General features: G+C 43.9%; 1 protein-coding gene across 4 annotated transcripts in view; it reads left to right on the top strand.

Moving 5' to 3' along the window:
• Positions 1 to 23,417, top strand: part of DCC (DCC netrin 1 receptor) — a gene marked incomplete at its 5' end in the record, with an annotated part of 959,801 nt that overhangs the window by 785,634 nt on the left and 150,750 nt on the right. For all 4 annotated transcript variants that reach the window (XM_081212644.1, XM_081212643.1, XM_081212642.1 and 1 more), the window contains 2 exons: positions 15,856 to 15,997; positions 21,122 to 21,232. In XM_081212644.1, coding sequence (XP_081068770.1) covers positions 15,856 to 15,997; positions 21,122 to 21,232 — 253 coding nt within the window. The remainder of the gene's footprint in view (positions 1 to 15,855; positions 15,998 to 21,121; positions 21,233 to 23,417) is intronic.

Here is a 23,417-nt window from a genome sequence, read left to right as displayed (position 1 = left end):
AAAGAGCACAAAACCGTTCCCTCTGCCAAAGCACAACTATTTAATAAAACTGATTAGAAGTCAGGGTGATCTGCTGGGAGCTTCTCTCGATATGCCTTTTGTCCTGATGGACAATTGGCTTATTTCAAATGACTTTCCCACCCCATAGAGAGACAAGTGATTAGTGGCATTATGGTGATTGCTGTCCCCTTCATATCAGTACTTCTGGATTAAAGGAATAGTGTATCCACCTTGTTTAAAATGGAAATCCTCTTTAAAATAAATAAATAAATAAATAAATAAATATTTTAGAGATTTGCTCCTCATCTGAATTTGTATAGGTTAATTGCCTTGGCATTGTTTTGCCCCTCGTTAGATAAACCCTTAATCATAAGACCCTCGTGTAGCTATCATTTAAGTAATCGCAACGGGTGCAATCCATAATTAAAATGATAGCCGCTAATTATGCATCAGTTTAGAAAGCATCACTCTCCTGGCTGTAATTGAAAACAGGACTGAGGTATTGACAGTTGCTTGTGGCCCTCAAAATGGTCAAAAGCCACAGGGTGCTCTTAGAAGTGAACTTTGGCATCTCAGAGAGGCAGCCTTGGAGAAATACGATCTTCCCTGAACCCTTTCTCATAATGCCCCCTGCCCTTTGTATGATGGAAGACTAAAAACCGATGCTCCAGACCAGGATTGTCTTGATGGGTTGTTAAATGGACACGTGCATTTTAATGGGTTTATTTGCATGCTAATAGGGAGTGCGGAGCAAACGGATTTACTGTGGCAGTCATGTCTGCTGCTGGCAAATGCCAGGCCCATTACATGGCCGATGTGACAGGCATTAGACAGCGATAGGATTACTCTCTTGCCAGGAAGCTGTTGTTTTGTATCTGTGTCTGCCCAGCCCTCCCGGAGGTTAATTAGACCGCATGCTGATAGCCTTTTGGAAGCTGCAAACTACTGCTTAAACTTGAGGCTGAGTAAGTTAAAGAACTGGGACGACCTCTGCGTCTCTTGAGCCGCAGGTGGCCTCAGCGGCGAGGAGTGCCTTTTCCCCGTTTTGGTTGGTAAGACAGCTACAGTCATTCCTGGACCAAGATAGCTTGGCCACTGTGGTCCTGGCATTGGTAAGCCTCAAGATCAGATTCTTGAAACAAGCTCTTTGTGGGGCTCCCATTGGGCTTTGTTCAGAAGCTGCAGCTGCTACAGAATGCAGTAGCTAGGTTGTTGACTGAGACATAGCTCAGTTGGTTAGAGTGTGAACAATAATAATAATAATAATAATAATAATTTATTATTTATACCCCGCCCATCTGGCTGAGTTTCCCCAGCCACTCTGGGCGGCTCCCAATCAAGTGTTAAAAACAGTACAGCGTTAAATATTAAAAACTTCCCTGAACAGATGTCTTTTAAAGATAGGATAGCTGCTTATTTCCTTCACATCTGAAGGGAGGGTGTTCCACAGGGCGGGCGCCACTACTGAGAAGGCCCTCTGTCTGGTTCCCTGTAACCTCACTTCTCGCAATGAGGGAACTGCCAGAAGGCCCTTGGCGCTGGATCTCAGTGTCCGGGCTGAACGATGGGGGTGGAGACGCTCCTTCAGGTATTGCTGATAATGGCACGGTTGCAGGTTCGATCCCCATATAACACAGTAGCATATTCTTCATTGCAGGGGGGTTGGACTAGATGATCCTCAGGGTCCCTTCCAACGTAATGATTCTATGATTCTATCCCATCAGCACCTAACAATACTTGGTAGACAGAGCTGAACTGACAACTAATGTGCTAATGGGCACAGTTCTGAGGGAGTAATGGTCCTCAGAAGGTGGCGTACGGAATCAAGTGGTGGTGAGTTCTCATGTGTTGATGCTGGCCAAATATCTACTAGAGGCAGATATTTCATAGAGTTGGAAGGAACAACAAGGAGTTTCAGTATTGCTTCACATCAGCTCCAAAACAAATTTCTTCAATAGAGCCAATTCATGCATTCATCTTTGAAGCATCAAATGAGAGTTGAAGGACAGAACGTGTAGATGGGAACCAACCCTTAGCCCCTCCCCCTTTCTCTCTTTAGTCATGTGACATAGATGTATGGATTGGTGTGTTGAGTTCTCTTCCCAGTGTTTTTTTTTAATGCTCGAATAATTTGACAGTACTAAGTGTTATTTAACATATAAGCTATTTATGAAAATAATTGTGGAAGATAAACATTGCAACATGGAAATTAGAATTTGCGCTTTGAGTCTGATGCTGCCTGGAAGGGTTTAATGTTTTAAAAGTGACAGCCAAATATAATTATTTTCTTTTTGTTTATTGAGAGAGGAGAGCGCTCAGAGAATGTTTTGCAAAAACAGCAACATAGTTTGGGAAGTTGAAAATGCTTGTATCCTAGGCAACTGCAAGTGGTCTCAGGCACGGTTAGCAAATTAATTTGCAGCGTATATGTTGGATTTTATTTAGGGTGGAGGCGTGGATATCTCCCATCAGTAGGCTCTGCCTAGTGGTCCTCCCTTCCCATCTTCCAATTACAGTCGTACCTTGGAAGTCAAACACCTTGCGAGTCGAACGTTTTGGCTCCTGAATGCCACAAACCCGGAAGTGAGTGTTCCAGTTTGCAAACGTTCTTTGGAACCAGAATGTCCTAAACAGGTTCTGAACGTTTTGGAAGTTGAACAGTCTTCCAGAATGGATCCCGTTCGACTTCCGAGGTCCAACTGTACTTGGAAAGAATTTCTGCAATTCATTTTGGAAGTGGCACATCTACAGGTTGTGATCCTTTGCTTTTTACATTAACATGCTTGATCCCTGCACCCTTCTGCAGATTAGTCATGTACATGAGAAATCATGTGCAGTTGAAAGACTGAGGACATATTTTTTTTTTTGCATGTGATGGAATGTACTTTCATGCCATAGACAGTGCTTAAACAACAACAATACATGTACACACATATAAACATAGGTGCCAACTACCTGGGGCCTTGGGTGCCAGAGTACCCACAAAATTCTCCATGAAGGGGATGGGCACCTACAAAATTTGGTGCCAAGGCCATGCATGCTGCATGGAGCCCACAGTTCCGGGCACTCACGGTCACAGGGCCAGGTTGGCACTCCTGCACACACACACACACACACACACACACGGGTTCAGCAACAAAATACCCGGCCTGGTGGAACGCTCGCTCACAAGAGATCAGGGCCCTGTGGGATTTGACATCTTTCCGCAGGGCCTGCAAGACAGAGCTGTTCTGCCTGGCCTTTGGTCAGGGCTCAGCCTGACTCCCCTTTTCTTTTTGTATAAGAACTAGTATGAAAGAGGCCTCCCAGCATTCTCACAGGCCCTTATAAGATCAGCGTAAACAGCTGGGCCAATGAGCACTTACTGTTCCCAAACCTAATCCTGCAGGAAGCCATCTAATTAGACTTTAATTCTGACCTGGTTTTAGGAGGTAATTTAATTATTGTTTGATTTTATACCAATGTTATATATTTCATGTTAACCGTCCTGAGCCAGACTTTGGCCGGGGAGAGTGGAATAGAAATAAAAGTGGCTTTTTAAAAATTATTATTATTATTATTATTATTATTATTATTATTATTATTATTATTATTATTATTATTATTATTACTGCAGTGTGGATTGCACCCAGCCAGTCACTTTGCATTGATGCTCAATTCCATCCCTCGCCCCATTCTATCCAACTGTCCGTCTGCATTTTGTGGTGCTTGAATATGCTCTGTCCTTTTTGGGGCTCTTTTGGCATTATTGCCCATTGGGGTTTCTTGCTTTTCTATACGCCAATTAGTTTTTTGTTCATTTGCTGCTTGTGTTGTTTTTAACTGATGACTAGTGGTTTTGGTCTTTTTTTGTAATGCTTCTCTGATTTTTATTTGCTATATTTCCGTATACTTACATACTGCTTAGAGTCCCCCCTCCTTCAAACATTGAGTGGTACAGTGGTACCTCAGGTTAAGTACTTAATTCGTTCTGGAGGTCCATTCTTAACCTGAACCTGTTCTTAACCTGAAGCACCACTTTAGCTAATGGGGCCTCCTGCTGCCGCTGTACCCCCGGAGCACGATTTCTGTTCTCATCCTGAAGCAAAGTTCTTTACACGAGGTACTATTTCTGGGTTATCGGAGTGTGTAACCTGAAGCATATGTAACCCGAGGTACCACTGTATATAGACCAGCTAAATTCATATTTAAAGGACAACACACATATATGTTTGTGCCATACACACACTTCAAAGTTTGGGGTATCACTGAATCTGCTGATACCTCTGTCTTTTGTGTGGTCAGTGCCATTTTGGTTAAGTGAGCAGTGGAACTGAGATCACAATAAGTAGACACAAGCAGAATCCTGCTTCTGTACTACAACTCTCATCATCCCTGACCACTAGCCATGCCGTGGTCTGGACGACTGCAATGCGCTCTACCTGGGGCTACCTTTGAAGGTGACCCGGAAACTACAACTAATCCAGAATGCGTCAGCTAGACTGGTGACTGGGAGCAGCCGCTGAGACCATATAACACCGGTCCTGAAACACTGGCTCCCAGTAAGTTTCCAAGCACAATTCAAAATGTTGGTGCTGACCTTTAAAGCCCTAAATGGCCTCGGTCCAGTATACCTGAAGGAGCATCTCCATTTCCATTGTCCAGCCCAGACACTGAGGTCCAGTGCCGAGGGCCTTCTGGCGAATCCCTCCCTGTGAGAATTGAAGCTACAGGGAACCAGGCAGAGGGCCTTCTCAGTAGTGGCTTCCTCCTTGTGGAATGCCCTCCTATCAGATGTCAAGGAAATAAACCATTATCTGACTTTTAGAAGACATCTGAAGGCAGCCCTGTTTAGGAAAGTTTTTAATGTTTGATGTTTAATATTCTGTTGGTTTCTCCAACCACTACTACTACTACTACTACTACTACTACTTCTTCTTCTTCTTCTTCTTCTTCTTCTTCTTCTTCTTCTTCTTATTATTATTATTATTATTATTATTATTATTATTATTACAGTGGTACCTCGGGTTACATACGCTTCAGGTTACATACGCTTCAGGTTACAGACTCCGCTAACCCAGAAATAGTGCTTCAGGTTAAGAACTTTGCTTCAGAATGAGAACAGAAATTGTACTCCGGCGGCGCGGCGGCAGCAGGAGGTCCCATTAGCTAAAGTGGTGCTTCAGGTTAAGAACAGTTTCAGGTTAAGAACAGACCTCTGGAAGGAATTAAGTACTTAACCTGAGGTACCACTGTATTATTATTATTATTATTATTATTATTATTATTATTATTATTATGCTGGCTGAGGCTGATGGGAGATGGAGTCCAACAATTCCTAAAGGGCCACAGTTTGGTGTGGAGGATGAGCAAAAGGATCTCTCTCTCATATGCACACGCACAAGAGAGAGAGAGAGAGAGCACCTATAATTCCATAAAGTGGCTCATTTAGAGAAAAGCAGGTGATTGAAGGTCCTTCAAGCAGAGATATGCATCATATTCTCTGCTATGTGACGTGCTCCCCCCCTGGAATTCACACACACCAGCTTTCCACAGCTTGAGCGAAGAATATGAATTTTGCATACCGTGCTTCTTCTTCTGGCGCTCAGCAGCTGGTGTCTGTAGCAGATTCAAAGCTGCTGTAACAGGTACCTGCTAGAATGGATCTTCCCCCTGGAAGAAGCTGAAAAAGCTCACTCCTGGCAGCGTGTCAGGACGTCACACTCTCTTCCTTTCTCCTCAGGATGCTTAAGTTCCTGGTGAAAGCAATTACTTTCCAGTTATCCTAGACACAAAACACCTTGCTGCTTAAAATAATAAAGTGTGTGGTTGCGGGACGTGGGGGAGTACCTGTCAGGGAACTGACATCGGAGCTAGAGGCGGAGGGAAGGCTCTCAAATGATGCTGGAGAAGGGCCCAGCAGGGAGAGAGGCAGCTCCGCAGATGGGGAAGCAAATCAGCGCAACACCAGGGATATAGAGGGGCTGATGGGGGAATCGGCGAGAGGGCTCCAGGACTCTTCACTGGACACCAGCGGGGAGAGCACGGGTCTTCCGCTACCCACGCCCACCCTGCGCAGATGACTTCCGCACAGAGAGAGTAGGAGGACACTGGGTGTCAAACAACTTTTATGTTGGAAAAGATTTAAGAAACGCCCACTGATGGATTCTGCTAGCGACTGAGGCAGCCACGAAGTGAAGGGCTGCCCAGACTGAAAGGTTTAGCAAGGCAACAAAGCCTGGAGAGGCGGCAACTTACGCACGAGCAACCCATACACATTACAGTATCCATTGATTTTTGTCTTCTCAGCTAGGAAAGGAAAAAATAGCTTGATAATACAGCTGATGTATTTAAAGCTGGGCCGAAATTTCTCAGGCAATAATTTTCTTACCATCCCCCCCCCGAAAATGTTCTTCTTCATGCTCTTCTTGAACTACAGGTGTATTTCAATTGCACCCATCCTAGAATATTTGGCAAAAATGCCCCTCCCCCCTCGTGCTGCTGCCCACTAACACGGCAGAAATTTTTTGATGTAGCTTTGTGTGTTTTTTTAAAAAATGCTTTTTATTGAATTTTCTTTAACACAAACAAAACAAAATAAATACACTAATGTTCTACCAACTTAAAGATAAGGGTAAAGGGAGCCCTGACCATTAGGTCCAGTCGTGGTCGACTCTGGGGTTGCGGCGCTCATCTCACTTTACTGGCCGAAGGAGCTGGCGTACAGCTTCCGGGTCATGTGGCCAGCATGACTAAGCTGCTTCTGGTAAACCAGAGCAGCGCACAGAAACACTGTTTACCTTCCCGCTGGAGTGGTACCTATTTATCTACTTGCACTTTTTGGTGTGCTTTCAAACTGCTAGGTTGGCAGGAGCAGGGACCGAGCAACGGGAGCTCACCCCATCGCGGGGATTCGAACCGCTGACCTTCTGATCGGCAAGCCCTTGGCTCTATGGTTTAACCCACAACGCCACCCGTGTCCCTTTCTACAGTCTTATGTAAACTTATTTTCTCAACACTCTATTGAGCACAGACTTCCCTCCCTTCAACAGGTTTTCATATTAATCTTTTTGATGTAGCTTTGGAGCCTGGTTTTGTCAGTCTTTGTCTTGCATGCGAAAAGGTCCCAGGTCCAGTCTCCATCATCTTCCACAAAAAGGTGCCAGCTGGTGGGGCTGGGAAAAGAACCTGAGACCTCAAAAGTGTTCCTGCAGTCCGAGTAAAAAATACCAGACTAGATGGACTGATTCAAGAAGGCAGACTCATATGAGTCTCAGCTGTTCTCTGTATACAACTAGTTCCATTGCGTCCAAAATTGAAACTGAAAAGTCTTAAAGTGGATAAATTGATTGAACTAAGTCCCCAATTATTTAAATAATTACAGTATTTGGGGCTGCGACTGACTTTAGAAAAAATCACCTAGGAAGAAACATGAGAGAAGGGTGTCACATGATCTACGTCAGAGAGAACCTGGGCGTTCCAACGATATGAATAGTGAGAGATTCAAGAGCAGGTGAATTGTACAGTCATACCTTGGATCCTGAACGCCTTGCAACTCAAACCTTTTTCCTCCTGAACACCGCAAACCCAGAAGTCATTGTTCCCTGTATGTGAATGTTCTTTGGAACCCGAATGTCCAACAGGGCTTCTGTGTCTTCTGATAGGCTGCAAGAGCTTCCTGCAGCCAATCGGAAACCACGCCTTGGTTTCCAAACATTTTGGAAGTTGAACAGACTTCCAGAACAGATTCCATTCGACTTCTGTATTTTGTCACATAGCTAAACTGTGGAGTTTGCTTGCACAAGATGTCTTGATGCTCCCCAAGTGGTCTGGCTATAGATGGGGATTAGAGAAATTCACGGAAGATGTATTCATGGAAGGCTGCTTTGTATTGCTACTAGTATCAGATGCAGCATGCTATTAAATGCCAGCTGTTTAGGGTGTGGTAGGGGACAGCAAGAGGCACAGCTATGGTGTCCATGTCCTGCTTCGGGCATCTTGTAGGAATCTGGTTAGCTATTGTGGACTTAAAAGGCCCTTTGATTTTCCTGTGATTTTCTAATCACAGAAGAGAAATAGCGAAGGATAGATAGAAAGACTGTCAGATGACGCTCTGGATTCAAACCTCATGAGAATAAATATTAATTTTGGGCCAGTTTGATCTGAAGCATTTTGGGGTCTGAGATTTAAAAGAAATTCCTAATGTTCTCTCCCCCAACTTATTAATGTGAGAGACAATCACAATAAGGTTTCTTGTAGGATCCTCATTGCAATGCAAGGGAGCTGGGCCAAGAATGCTGTTTTGTTACTATTTATTTCACCAAGCTTTGGAATAGGGGAAGTCTCTATTAGGGCGACCAGCTGTACATTGCCAAGAAAGTGGATGCACAGCACCAAAAAGAAGAGGACATACTGCCCAACCTTTTCCATTCAAAAACAAGATGCACATATTCCGGGATGTGCCCCCTGGAGGGAAGAAAGTGCTTGGGGAGGGGCAAGAGCAAGAAATCACAGCATCCCAAATGGCCACCATGAGCTTGTGTGAAAAAACAGGATGTCCCCTCTTTTTGCTCTTTCTTTCTTTCTTTCTTTTTTTAACACTCGGTGGGTATGGAATCTGTTTAAAATAGGAGGAATTCAACATAGTGGCAGGGAGATCGCTCCATCAATCGAAGCATTTCTGCTTACTTCAAGGAATAGTCTCCCCTCTCATCTCCCCATGTGCTGCTCTGGGGGTTCTTCTAACACCCCCTTGGACCAATTTGGAGAGCATGGGGGAAGAAAAGTGGGGGTCCATTGTGCTAGAGAAAGTCCTTGTACAGGCTTATGCAAGCAGAACCAGTTAAACAAATCTGCCCCAGTGTTCATATGCCAACTTAAAAAGGTAAAGGGACCCCAGACAATTAGGTCCAGTCACGGACGACTCTGGGGTTGCAGCACTCATCTCACTTTACTGGCCGAGGGAGCCGACGTTTGTCCTCAGACAGTTTTTCTGGGTCATGTGGCCAGCATGACTAAGCCGCTTCTGGCGAAACCACAGCAGTGCACAGAAATGCTGTTTACCTTCCCGCCGGAGCGGTACCTATTTATCTACTTGCACTTTGACGTGCTTTCGAACTGCTAGGTTGGCAGGAGTTAGGACTGAGCAACGGGAGCTTACCCCATTGCGGGAATTCGAACCGCCAACCTTCCGATCGACAAGCCCTAGACTCTATGGTTTAGACCACAGCACCACCTGCGTCCCTATATGCCAACTTAGATGTACAAATAAAATATTATTATTGTTGTTGTTGTCGTTGTCGTCGTTGTTGTTGTTGTTGTTGTTGTTGTTGTTATTATTTATTGAATTTATATACAGCCCTATACACAGGGATCTCAGGGCGGTTCACAGAATAAAATCAAGATATAAAACCACAAAATACCTAATAAAAATAAAACAATAGCCCAATAGCTGCCCCCCCCTCCCAAAACATTTTAAAAGGGCATAGGATGTAAATTGGATCAGCCAAAGGCCTGCTTAAAAAGGAACATTTTTGCCTGGCACCTAAAGGTGTATAATGAAGGTGCCAGGCCAACTTCTCTGGGGAGAGTATTCCACAGATGGGGAGCCACTGCAGAGAAGGCCCCGTTCTCGTGTTGCCACCCTCCGGACCTCTCGAGGAGGAGGCACACGAAGGAGGGCCTCGGAAGATGATCCTAGGGTCTTGGTAGGTTCATATGGGAAGAGGCAGTCCTTGAGGTATCGCGGTCCTGAGCCATTTAAATTTAGAAGTAATTGCTATCATTTAAGTAGAATTACAACAAATCTTCCTGCTCAGTCTGCTGTCTAAATGCTTCTAACTATTGAAGTGCAATGTCAAGACTGCTGCTCCTCCCCTTTATTTATCTTGAAACCAAACTTAAATCAGATAGTCCTTCCCAAAAAAAATTTTTTTTAATGGTCACCTTCAAATAGAGGAGTGCTTTCTATAAAACAGAACTGGCAGCCACTCTATTATCCATTCATTGTGCCTGATAGAGTCAGATTTGCTTGTCTCCCACTCTGCCACCTTTAAAAGCTTTTAAAATCGGCTGCCTCCCTTTGCCTCATGGAATGCTTCTGCCTTAGTAAGATGTGTGAAATTTCCTAGGGGGAAAATGCACTTCTTATCAAACGCATGCATTGTGTTCTAAAAGGCCTATTAGGAAATCAAGAGGTGTGATATATCACAACTCCAAATAATGGGTTTTTAAGGTAGTTACCCTGCCCCTCTGTCTGGAGTAGGGTAATTAGTATTCTTTTCTGTTATCTCCTAAGAACTTTATGACAATACGGTATAGCTTGCAGCTTTGCCATTGATTCTGCGAGAGCCAAAGCAACATCTAAAATAGTATTGATTAAGAAAAGCGGAGACAGCACAGAAAATACTGCACCCTCCCAAAGGAAATTGGCCTCAGTCCGGTGCATAAGTCATGTTTGATGACCGCTGTATCTGTATGAATGCAAATGTGCAGCTCTGTTTTATAACAAATGCGTCCAATGTGCAGCAGACTCCTGCTGTCTACACATTGTAATTCAGGCAGAGCTTAATTTGAGCCATAGTTTACTGAGCAATTGTGTGAATGGCTTTACCCCATGGGTGGGCAAACTAAGGCCCGGGGGCCGGATCTGGCCCAATCGCCTTCTAAATCCAGCCCGTGGGCGGGCCAAGAACCAGCATGTTTTTACATGAGTAGAATGTGTCCTTTTATTTAAAATGCCTCTCCGGGTTATTTGTGGCGCATAGGAATTCATTCATATCTATTTTTCAAAATATACTCTGGCCCTCCACAAGGTCTGAGGGACAGTGGACCGGGCCCTTCTTTAAAAGTTGCTGAGCCCTGCATTTAGCCGCTAAGATCTTCATTCCAGGCCCATCATTGGTGATGTTATCAGCTCTGAATATTGAGCCAGGGTCAGCCAAATGTCACCCCCTCAGCGAAGACACCCGGGGCAGCCTGCCCCCGCCGCCCACTTCCTCCGTCCCTGTCTAGGGTGACTGAAACATAAAGAGACTGTTGGTTGCCAGAAGTAGCTGGAAGTGACTCCGGACTGAAGGTACCTCAGGACTGGAAATCACAGCCAGCTTCCTCTGCTCCAGAGTGGCTAAAGAGGGTAGGGAATCATGTTGACAGAAAGACAGAGACATCACTTCATACTAGGATTTCTAAAACAGGGGTGGGGGGAAGAGAGATCTGCCCCTCAGGTGGCTGGTGTTATGTAAAGCTGATATGTGCTATGTAATGAAGCATTAAGGCCTTTTTGTTTATGTTGATTTTTAGTTTATTTGCTCATTGTAATTCTTTGAACATGCATACTTTTCAAAAATGATGTGTAGAGCAAGTCTTGGGGAAGGGTTTCCAGATTGGGACTCCGATATAGGAAGGCTTTAATTTTATGGCCTCTTTGGTTCCGATCCATATCAGCCCTGTGGAACGCCCTCCCTCAGATGTCAAGGAAATAAACAACTAACTGACTTTTAGACATCTGAAGGCAGCCCTGTTTAGGGAAGTTTTCTAATGTTTAGTGTTTTATTGTGCTTTTTATACACTGCTGGGAGCCGCTCCGAATGGCTGGGGAAACCCAGCCAGATGGGCAGGGTATAAACAAGTTGTTGTTATTGTTGTTGTTGTTAGAAAATATTTTAGATATTTGAATGGCGATTGCTAATTGTGCAAATGGTGTCCCTTACGTTTTGGCCCTGAGTAACTAATGGTATACCTTGATGGAATCAAGGTTCGGCTGGAACTTTGTGGCTCATACAAAAAAGGCAGCTGGATCCTCATCAGCTTCTTTTTTCTACTCAGTAAAGGTAAAGGTAAAGGTAAAGGTAAAGGTAAAGGGACCCCTGACCATTAGGTCCAGTCGTGACCAACTCTGGGGTTGCGGCGCTCATCTTGCTTTATTGGCCGAGGGAGCCAGCGTACAGCTTCCGGGTCATGTGGCCAGCATGACTAAGCTGCTTCTGGCGAACCAGAGCAGCGCACGGAAACGCCATTTACCTTCCCGCCATAGCGGTACCTATTTATCTACTTGCACTTTGACGTGCTTTCGAACTGCTAGGTTGGCAGGAGCAGGGACCGAGCAACGGGAGCTCACCCCGTCGCGGGGATTCAAATAGCCGACCTTCTAATCGGCAAGTCCTAGGCTCTACCCAGTAGCATCTAGCAAACTAAAATCACAATCATGTGATTGTGTCACAAGTTTCTCCACCCCTGTTAAACAACAGCTGATGAAGAGAAAACATGCATCTTCAAGAGCTAGCTCAGTTAGTAGAGCATGAGACCTTTAATCACACGATCCTGTGTTAGAGACCCACATTGGGCAAAAGATTCCTGCATTTCAGGGGGTTTGACTAGGTGACTGTTCTAGTCCCTTCCAACTCTACAGTTCTTTGATTCTATGATCTTACTGTACTAAATATTACTGGGAGAGGAAGTACAGGGTTGTTGCTTTTTGGTGTCTAGTAAAGGTAAGGGGACCCCTGACCATTAGGACTAGTCATGACCAACTCTGGGGTTGCGGCGCTCATCTCGCTTTATTGGCTGATGGGAGCCGGCGTACAGTTTCCAGGTCATGTGGCCAGCATGACCAAGCTGCTTCTGACGAACCAGAGAGAGCAGCGCACGGAAATGCCGTTTACTTCCCACCGGAATGGTACCTATTTATTTACTTGCACTTTGATGTGCTTTTGAACTGCTAGGTTGGCAGGAGCAGGGACCGAGCAACGGGAGCTCACCCTGCCGCGGGGATTTGAACCGCCAACCTTCTGATCAGCAAGTCCTAGGCTCTGGTTTAACCCACAGCGCCACCCGCGTACCTTTTGGTGTCTAGTTTCAGCCAAAGGAGGCAGTGTTTGGGGCTTACTAAGACTTCATGCACTGCATTGTGATGCTTTTGCCGAAAAGGATTACTTCCCCCACCCCGTTTTTGAAAAATTGGAGGACAGGTTTCAGCACAGCCCTGGTAAATACCAAGAGCTGGCCTTTGGCGCTTGCCTGATCAACAGAACAGTTGCACCACAAACATATACAGTGGTACCTCGGGTTAAATATTTAATTCGTTCCAGAGGTCCGTTCTTAACCTGAAACTGTTCTTAACCTGAAGCACCACTTTAGCTAATGGGGCCTCCTGCTGCTGCCGCGCCACCAGAGCACAATTTCTGTTCTCATCCTGAAGCAAAGTTCTATACCCGAGGTACTATTTCTGGGTTAGTGGAGACTGTAACCTGAAGCGTATGTAACCTGAAGCGTATGTAACCTGAGGTACCACTGTATGTGGTTGGTATCATGTAATCTGACATACGAGCAACTAACACAAGCATTGCACAACCAAAAGTGGGCTGAGAAACTTTCAGAGTTAAAATAACAACCCAAGTAACATTAAAGAGCCCAGATTTATATGGAAACAAGTCTGTGCTGTACAGTATTCATTCTTACTAAGGTGCAAATGGTCAGTTATGTAAGCAGTTGTGCTTTGTGGATATTCCCATAGGAGAATTGAAGTAGTTTATTTGACTGCTTGGACTTGAAATAGATTGTTTATTTTGATCCTTTGAAGTGTTGGTGTTCCACTCCTTGCAGAACTGGGGCTTTCATTGACTCTGGTGGATCTGAACTACTAGATAAAACCATTCATTTAATCCTGTTTTATAGGATTGCATTTACGTTAGGTTTTTATAGGATTGTTGCTACTCTCTGGAAATGATAGTACTTCAAGAGTGTTTTATAAGTTTGCTCTTCGGCTTATGGTGTGCATTTTAAAGCTATTTTTGAACATTTGCATTTTCATATAAGCATTATCTGCCTACAATTTTCTTTACAACCCTGGCTACTAAACCCACATTTAAAATAACCATTTCCAGAATTGAAATACACAGTCTGTTCAGCCATAAGGGTACTTTGTATCATCCTGCATAGAGCACAGCTGAGATTGTATCACACAACAAAATCTTAGGCAACACATATACACAAACCCGAGTTTTATAATGAGCAAATAAATTACGTGTCTGCCAAAGCTTATATTTATTTATGAACTAATCAACTTCCTACTGATAAAACTGGGTATGTTTGCAAAGTATTCATTGACACCTGCTATTAATTGGCTTTGAAGGAGCAGCAGAATTGTGACACAATTTTGTGCAGTCGTTGGCAGGCGTCACTTGACTCCCAATTTAACTTGTAATCCTGATTGACCCTCCACTTTCCCTGATGTTATTACCTATCCAAGGTAGTGGAAACAGCATCGTTTTTATCACAGCAACTGATGTGAATATTTTGCTATTAAACATTAAAATTACTGTTTTGTTATCTCTGAAATACACATGGTTTTAATGATTGCCTGCATTCTAGCAGGATCTAGAACAAACTTGTCTGAAGTGCTGTTTGGTTCTTTCATTAGTTTCACATTTAGAAATAGACGCTATAAACTTAAACAGAAAGGCAGTCTGTCTCCTCATAGCAGGGAAGGCTAACCAGGGTGGATCTACACACAGGAGGAAAAACAGTATAAATAAGTCAGAAATTAAATCGTTATAACAAAAGAAAAAAACGCTATGGAAAATCGGAATTATAATTTTTTTTGCTGTCCAGCGCCATCTGGTGCTGAATGTTTATAATGCATTCAAAACGTTGGTTTTTTTTCTAATGTAGCCGAGTCCCAGTTATCCTGTGTGTGCCTGCTAAGATCTTATTGGTATCTTCAAGGCCCCTCCAGCTCTTCCTCCTTGTGTTTCTTCATTTTGAAACCAGATGTTGACTGGATGACCCTTCAAGCAGATGAGTAGCCTCTGTAAAGTAGGGCACATTGGCACCACATTACAGGAGAGACTCCTATGACCAAATAATCATCTGTATGAACATAGCCCTCCACATGAAAAGTAAAAAAAACCACCCAGAACCTGGCATGAACATCTCATGGTTGTTTAGTTTTATATACAGAAAAGTACTTTATCTCCCTTTTTTGCATGGAGGGGCAGTCAATGTTCTATTTCAAGTCTCTGGTCTAATTGCCTCTGGTCTCTTTCGGGGGAATCCTGCAGTGTGTTTAAGTTTTTACTCTGCTAACTATATGTTAGAGTTCTGCTCTGGATCAATATTGAGTAGAATTCCCACGATTGTGAGCCCCAAGCCGGAGTCTGAAGTGGCACCACCCTGACACTTCAGCTGGCTTTAGCATGTTTGTATGATTTAGTTTTAAGAAAGAGTACAGTGGTGCCCCGCAAGACGAAATTAATTCGTTCCGCAATTTTTGTTGTCTAGCGAATTTTTCGTCTTGCGAATCACGAAATCCCATAGGAATGCATTGAAAATCAATTAATGTGTTCCTATGGTCAAAAAAAGTCGAAACAAAGCCAAATTTGGTACAACAACAGTTTATTAACTGCTCTTTAAAGTCACACATACTGTAAAGAGCAGTTCAAAAATTGAAGGGAAAATAAATTAACTTTATAAACAAAACATGTCTTTGTTTTTAGACAAAGGAAACAAAGCCGCGAGACATTTTCGTCTTGCGAAGCAAGCCCATAGGGAAATTTCGTCTTGCGAGGCAATTTCGTCTTGCGAGGCAAATCGAAAACGAAAAAACCTTTCGTCTAGCGAGTTTTTTGTCTTGCGAGGCATTCGTCTTGCGAGGTACCACTGTACTTCTATTTTGATAAAAGTGCCAAATGGCTGCCATGGACAACAAACAAACAAAATGGCAACAGTACTCTGTACGAGTGAGTACTGTCAAATAAATGTGTGTATATACATGTGTGTGTGTGCGCGTGTGTGTGTGTAGGTGAGTATTGTGTATAATTTGATGTATAAAACCTCTTCTATGAAAATAAAATCAGCTTTAACGTTTTTGTTTTACAGAGCATCAAAGTGAGCTGGCTACCACCGCCTCCTGGCACACAAAATGGATTTATCACTGGCTACAAAATACGGCACAGGAAGACAGCCCGCAGAGGTGAAATAGAAACATTGGAGCCAAACAACCTCTGGTACCTGTTCACAGGTCAGTGTTTACACGGTTGCGGCCTTACAGTGTTGTTGATGAAGGAAATGTTTTGGGAATAAAACACACTTTCCGTTCGAATGGGATGTCATTCCCCTTGCATTTAGCTGACGCTTATTGGACTGTACAGCAACAACCCTCATACATTTTTACTTTGTTTCCTCCTTAATGGCTTTATCCTATGTGTGTGCCTCTCCATTTTCCTCCGCTTAATGAGATTGAAACACAATTCCCCATTCTGCCTAGCAGTTTCTATCCTAAATTAGTTTCCATGAATGCCAACTCAAATATGAAACCAAAAGCTGTCATGCTGCTACCGGGGTATTTCTTTATTCTTCATAAACAAACCAAAATGTCCATTTTTTTTATGACATGTTGGATATGCAAGGATTCTCTCTTGGATTTTTACAGTGGTGCAACGTCTCTCTGGCCCATTTTGCATGGATTGCTAAGCCAAACCGTGCCTTAGCACAAATAAGTAAGCATGTGGGCTCCCAGACAGGAGATTTTAGGGACTTTGCTTCTCCTTGATCTTTCCGCTGCTGCAACATGCTGAGTTATGATACAATATGATACAATAATCTTTATTGTCATTGTCCCATACAGAACAACGAAATTGAAAAATTCTACATCAGACATTCAAAAACCAATAAGCCTGCTATCCCAGCTATCCCAGCCTGGTTAACCCCCTAAAAACTTTGATACCTCATAATTAAATACAATATACTCCCATAGAGACTACCTTACACTGCGTTTAAAACCAAAATCACATTTGGATAGAAACACTTTCTCAGGCGGCTAGTCCTAGTCTTTATAACTCTGTACCTTCTTCCAGAAGGCCGAAGCTGAAAGAGATCATTTCCGGGGTGCGCACTATCCTGCACTATCTCTGCAGCTTTCTTATGACACCTGGAAGCATAGATTTGATCCAAGATGGGAAGAGTGCACCCAATTATTCTCTCCGCAGTCTTTACAACCCTGGACAGCTTTGTTTTTTCCCAAACCACACACAGAGACCATAAGTTAATACACTCTCAACAGTACAATGGTAAAGTGCCATCAACAGGTCCTTTGAGATATTATTTTTCCGGAGGATTCTCAGAAAATATAACCTCTGCTGTGTTCTCTTCATCAGATCTTTACTGTTTTCAACGTTCAACCATGGTTTGGCGTTGTGTGTCATCTGAACCCATGCTCATGGTTTAGCTATATATCCATACAGTGAAGTGACATAGTGCAGCAATTGTGAATGGCAACTATGCAGTCTTAGAAGATAAAATAAATAGGTGGACTCTTGTTTCTCTGGTCCTTGTTTTGGCTCTGTTCCTGTTAAACTACCTGAGTTTGCTATTAGAGGGGATCCTGGTACTGTTAATGGCACTACTAGACAAGGAGGGATAGAGGAAGCGGAAAAAAGAGTGCCTTGTGTGGTTGTTGTTTTGATATTTCATCCGAAAGGTCAACTCTGCCACTTCTGCAATAGGACTCTGGTAGTTTCTCCTCCACCTATGGGAAGTTCTCCTTCAGATTCCACATCTAGAGGATGTCGGGGGCCATATGATCCCGTCCCAAGCTCCTTACCAAGAGATGATACAAATTAGAAAAGAATTAGAAAGGTCCAGGAATAAAAAAGAAAGAAAAATGCCCCTTCATTTTCTAAAGAATAATTCCATGTGTTAGAAGAAAACATGCTTTTATTCCCTTTGGAAAGCTGTAAAGTAGGCGATAATCAGGTATGAAGTAGAACCAATGTACCTTCTAAACATTGTTTAGAAGAGAATATTCTGCTGAGAAGCTCCTTGTGCAGAGCTGGTGTGGTTGCGTAACGATGCACCAATGAAATTTCCTTCTTCTGCATAACTCTCAGTGATATTTAAGAGCTGTCAGTGTGGTTGTCATGAGATCGATTTAATTTTGATTAGTTTGGATAGGGGTAGCCTGTGTATGGAACAGAAGGCTAACATTACAGCCATATAAAGATATAGGAGCAGCTTGCACCAAAAGCCGATGGGGGAGCACATTGTCTGATGATATGCCTAAGACTTCTAGTGCGCTGGCAAAATCTGCCCTCCAATTTCTTGCAAGCTTTCTTCCCCTGCAACAGAGACTTCTATTTTTCCATCTCAGAGTGCTTGAGAATTTCTTTAGAGTGGGGATAAGGAACCTGTGATCCCCCAGCTGCTTCTGAATTGCAATTCCCATCATCCCTGACTATTGACCAGGCTGACTGGGGTTGATGGGACTTGAAGTCCAACAACAACTGGAGGGTGACAGTGAGGTGGTCAAGGATGATGCACATCTTTGGCTTTCCAGGAAAAAATTCACCAGCATTCAGTCCCCTTTCTGGCTGCCCATTCTTCCTGTTTTGGAAAGTTGGCTTATACTGAATCAGACCATTGGTAAATCTAGCTCAGTTTGTCTATACTGACTGGCAACAGAAAGCAGTTTCCAAGCCCTACTGAGAGATGCTGGGGCCTTCTCCAAATAAGTCAAAGGCTGTACCAATGAGCTATAGACCTTCTCTACATAGGAGGAGGTATTCCCCTGGGCTATAATTGGATCGTGAGAGCTATAGTGAGAGAACATTGCTGAGAGTTGTTAGAAGACACCTATTATGGTTACACAGCTACCATACACAGAGTTCCCTGAGAGGAGGGATTGATTGTCAAACCACTCTGGGAATTGCAGCTCTGTAAGGGGTTTCTTAACAACTCTCAGCACCCCTAGCAAACTACGCTTCCCATAATTCCTTGGGTGAAGTGGTACATTAGTAATTTATATATATGGTGATTATGTGGCTCTTCACTTCAATGGGTCTACTCTGAGCAGGTCTAGCATTGGATACAATTCTAGGATGCGGGTAGCGCTGTGGTCTAAGCCACTGAGCCTTTTGGGCTTGCCGATCAGAAGGTTGGTGGTTCGAATCCCCACGATGGGGTGAGCTCCTGTTGCTCTGTCCCAGCTCCTGCCAACCTAGCAGTTTGAAAGCACACCAGTGCAAGTAGATAAATAGGTTCTGCTGTGGCAGGAAGATAAACGGTGTTTCCATGCACTCTGGTTTCCATCACGGTGTTCTGTTGTGCCAGAAGCGGTTTAGCCCTGCTGGCTACATGACCAACACCAGCTCCCTCGGACTGAAAGTGAGATGAGCACCGCAACCCCATAGTCACCTTTGATTGGACTTAACCGTTGAGGAGTCCTTTACCTTTCTTACCTTCACAACCCCTTTCTCTTTTATTGTTTTTTTGGAAGCTCGAAGTTTTTAAATTTTTTTGCTGTCCTGCAGTTTTGTATTTATTGGCCCAATTTTATTTCTGTTCTCAGTTTTCTGTTTCCTGATATTTTATGATGCATTGCAATTTGGTTCTTTCCGTTTTTGGCCATACATCACTTTAGAAATATATATTGAAAGGTGAAATAAAAATCTTGTAAATAAACCAAAGGTGCAGGGTATCTGTTGCAATTTGTCAGCCCGCGTATAAAGTGAGCCGTTCGAGAACTTTCAAGGAAGGCTGTAGAAATTCATTTTTAAGTAGGCCAAATGGAAAGGAAGCAAACACATCTTTCATTGCTGCTGTTTAGTTGCGTATTACAGGATTTCCAAAGGAGCTGGAAATCATGCAGCTTTTAAAGAGATGATTTAAATATCCAAGCAGCAAGACTTTATGTCTCCTTAAAAGCTTCTGCTGGTGAAGGCAGGTGTTTCTGCCCACTAATGAGGACAGCTGCAATAGCAAAGAAATTCAGAGCTGCAACAAGGACTCTAAATCAAGACGATTGATTTTATTGTAAGATTTGCCATCAGCTAAAATTTAAAAGTGTTGTTTTTAATTTTGAACATTCTTCCCCAGAGGAACTTTGCAATTAAATGTGACTGTTTATCTTTATGCTTCGTGGTCAGTATGAGATGCACAAAATGATAAAAAAGCATATATTGCTGTCGCAGGGAACAAAGGCGCAGCGCAGAGTTAGCACCAGCATGATGCTTCTCTAATAGAGCCTAGCCATAGAGTGGAAGGCATTAGCTGTGCCAGGATTCACACTGGTTCAGATTCATTCACACTTCTGTTAGGAACACTGCATGTTGCAATCAGTAAGACTATGCTTTGCCAAGGCACAAGGCAGGTGGCACCTCTAGAACTTCAGGGAGGTGTTGTGGTTCAATTGTCAAGCTAGGACTTGGGAGACCAGAGTTCACGGGGTGAATTTGAGCCAGTAACTGCCTTTCAGCCTCATCTACCTCACATGGGGACGCAGGTGGTGCTGTGGTCTAAACCACAGAGCCTCTTGGGTTTGCTGATCAGAAGGTCGGCGGTTCAAATCCCCGCAACGGAGTGAGCTCCCATTGCTCTGTCCCAGCTCCTGCCAACCTAACAGTTCGAAAGCATGCCAGTGCAAATAGATAAATAGGTATCACTGTGGTGGGAAGGTAAATGGCATTTCTGTGCACTCTGGTTTCTGTCACAGTGTTCCGTTGCACCAGAAGCAGTTTAGTCCTGCTGGCCACATGACCCGGAAAGCTGTCTGTGGACAAACGCTGGCTCCCTTGGCCTGAAAGCGAGTCGCCTTTGACTTTACCTTTACCTTACCTCACATGGTTGTTGTAGGGATTAATTGCAGAGGGAGAGAACCAGTGGCATGCGGTCAGTTGCCTAGGGGAATTAAGTTTGTCCCCTAAATGTTCCCCTGGTGCCTCCTTCCCAAAGGCCAGGAAGCTTTTGCTTGGCTTAGGGAGAGAGGCACGATGCTCTGACGGGTCAAAGAGCCCTTTGACCACCTTCCAAAAGCACACCCAGCTTGAGGAAGGATACAGTAAGGCTCCAAAATCCTGTCCCAAAGCCCAGGAAGCTTCTGTGTGGCTCAGGAAGGGAGGTGCAATGCTTACAACTCATGACATCAGCCCTCCACCAATCGCCCTCGCAATCTGGTGCCTGTGGCCCCAACAGCTCTCCATACGCCACTGGAGAGAACTGTGTACACCACCTTGAATTCCTTGGTGGGCTGTAAATGAAACAAATAAACAAAGCTCCTTTTGGGTGTACATGGCCTTTGTAGATTGTGGCTCATCAAATCCTGCTAATATTAACTGAGCTTTTTGTATGTCTTGATTTGTATCATACGCAGGTCTTGACAAAGGCAGCCAGTACAGTTTCCAAGTTGCAGCTATGACAGTCAATGGGACAGGACCCTCCTCCGACTGGTATACTGCAGAAACTCCAGAGAGCGATCTTGATGGTAATTGTATTTCTTTTCACAGCCATTATAACTGCCTTTTTGCTCATTCTGATGGTTGCCTTGCCCTTCAGCTAAGGTTGCGGTGGAGGTCAGGAGCATTCAGCTTCCAGACCCATTGGAGCTGTTGTCTGAGTGCTTCCTCTCAGCAGAAGGTTTTTACTGGCTGCATGCTGTTAAAATTCTCCCTGTGTATGGACAAGTGAAGCAGAAGTGAGAAAAGAAAGGCAGCTTCATTTCTCTCCCACTACGCTCCTAGCACCTGTGTTTAATTTTAACTTCTTTCCCAGCTGTTGCTGTTGCAACTTTTGCCAAAATTGTAATATTGGGGTGGTTACCGAAAGCCAGGTTTGTTTTTAACCGTATTGCTTATTCTTCCATGATACAATTCTTCTGGGGGGTTATCAAAAGAACCGATCTATTTGTGGCAGGCCGAATGGTCTATCTGCTATCAAAATAATATGCAGAAGTTCTCTGGGACCTTGGTCTTCCCTTGCTCTGAAACACTTGAGCAGCCAGTTGTGGGCACTTGGATCTGGGATTTCTATTGCCCCTGAAAAACATATACGAATGCCATGATGGTGATGGCCATTCCTCATTGGATCTGTAGCCTTCCAGTCCCCAATTCCTATCACTCCCAGCCAGCATGGCCAAGGGCCTGGGATGATGGGAGCTGCACCCCAACACTTGGGAAGGCCACAGTATCCCTGCCCCTCTGGTACAGTTTTCAAATATGGATGTTTCATTCAGCTGTCATAGCTGATTGGTCAATGACAGAGCCATTCATGGCCCCATATGCAGCAAACATTTAAAGGGGTATCATGCCACTTTAAATAATCACGCCTCTCCCCAAGGAATCCTGGGAAACCTAGTTTGTCAAGGGTGCTGAGAGTTGTTTTAGGATACCCCAATTCCCCTCACAAAGCTGCAACAATTGGTTTAACCCTCAATCCCTCTTCCCAATGAATTCAGTTGATCTGTGAGGGAACTGGGGTCTCCGAAGTACTCTCAGCACTCTTTACAAAGTACAGGATTCTGTGGAGGAAGCCACGACTGTTTATGATACTCCTTTAAATGTATAGCTCAGATGGGAGCCATGCAGGGATATGAGATCCTTTCCCTCAGGCTGGTGTGTGGTGTTTTTTTTTTGGGGGGGGGTTGGAATTGGGCTTTTGCGGTTGAAACCCCAATAGCCTTTGCACTGCTGAGAACAGCACCCTGCACCATACTTGGTTTTAAACCTGTTTCCGTTTGTTCACACTGCAGAAGCAAGCACTAGGGCACGAAAACATTTAGAGCCAAGCCTGTACCTTGAATCACTGACCCAGTTCTGTACCCCAGTGCAGACCCAGTCTAAATTGCTTCAGAACACACACACAGTCTGGCTTTTTAAACAACCATCACCTTGCAGCTTCATGTTTTGCGCTCTAGCTACCTCTTGGGATGGCTCCTTTGGCGAGATCTGCAAGGTTAGAGACATGCAAGGATCAGCTGAATTCCTTTGGTGCTGCTGTGCGGATGGTTAACTGCAATTCCCTCTCTGCTCTTTTGCTGTAGAAGTTCCTTCACCGGATGCTTTTTTTTTCTTTTTTTTTTGCATCTCCAGTAACACACACACACACACACACACAATGAAGAGTGTCTTGAAGAAACTCCCTTAACTCCCTATGGATTGCCCATTTAATTAGTGTGTTTTGTTAAAGCGATTAGAAATCCAAACACTGCTGCTGATCCAAGGTTCCCAGGAAAGCCAGAATAGTCTTTCTGACAGCTGGGAGCATTTTAAATATTTATTTTGAGCATAAAGCATTATGCTTTTTTCTCTGAGGGGGGGAAGGAAACCACTGGATGCTCAATTTCCCCTAAAACATCCGACTCAAACAGTTTAAGTAATGATGTTGGGGATCCTGGATCAGTCTTGTATAGGAATATTCTGGAGGAATATATTTATGTGTATTCTGGGGATGCTGTTTAACTTCCTTTCTAGACAAGAGCAGATCTCCTCCATTTCTGCACTAGGTTCACTCTCCATTCAGCTCTTCCTGAATTCTGTTTACCTAGAAGAATTCCTGGAATTAATTCTAGAACTGGATAATGCTCAGTTTGCTCCAATTTTCCATTCACTTGCACTCATCTTCCCCTCTATATTACCATTGCGTCTGTGAGCATTGATGAAACACCGGACTCT

The sequence above is a fragment of the Podarcis bocagei genome (assembly GCF_964188305.1).
Source record: "Podarcis bocagei genome assembly, chromosome: 11".
NCBI lineage: Eukaryota > Metazoa > Chordata > Lepidosauria > Squamata > Lacertidae > Podarcis > Podarcis bocagei.
Note: the sequence above shows the minus strand (reverse complement) of the source record. Positions and strands in the feature narration are given on the sequence as shown.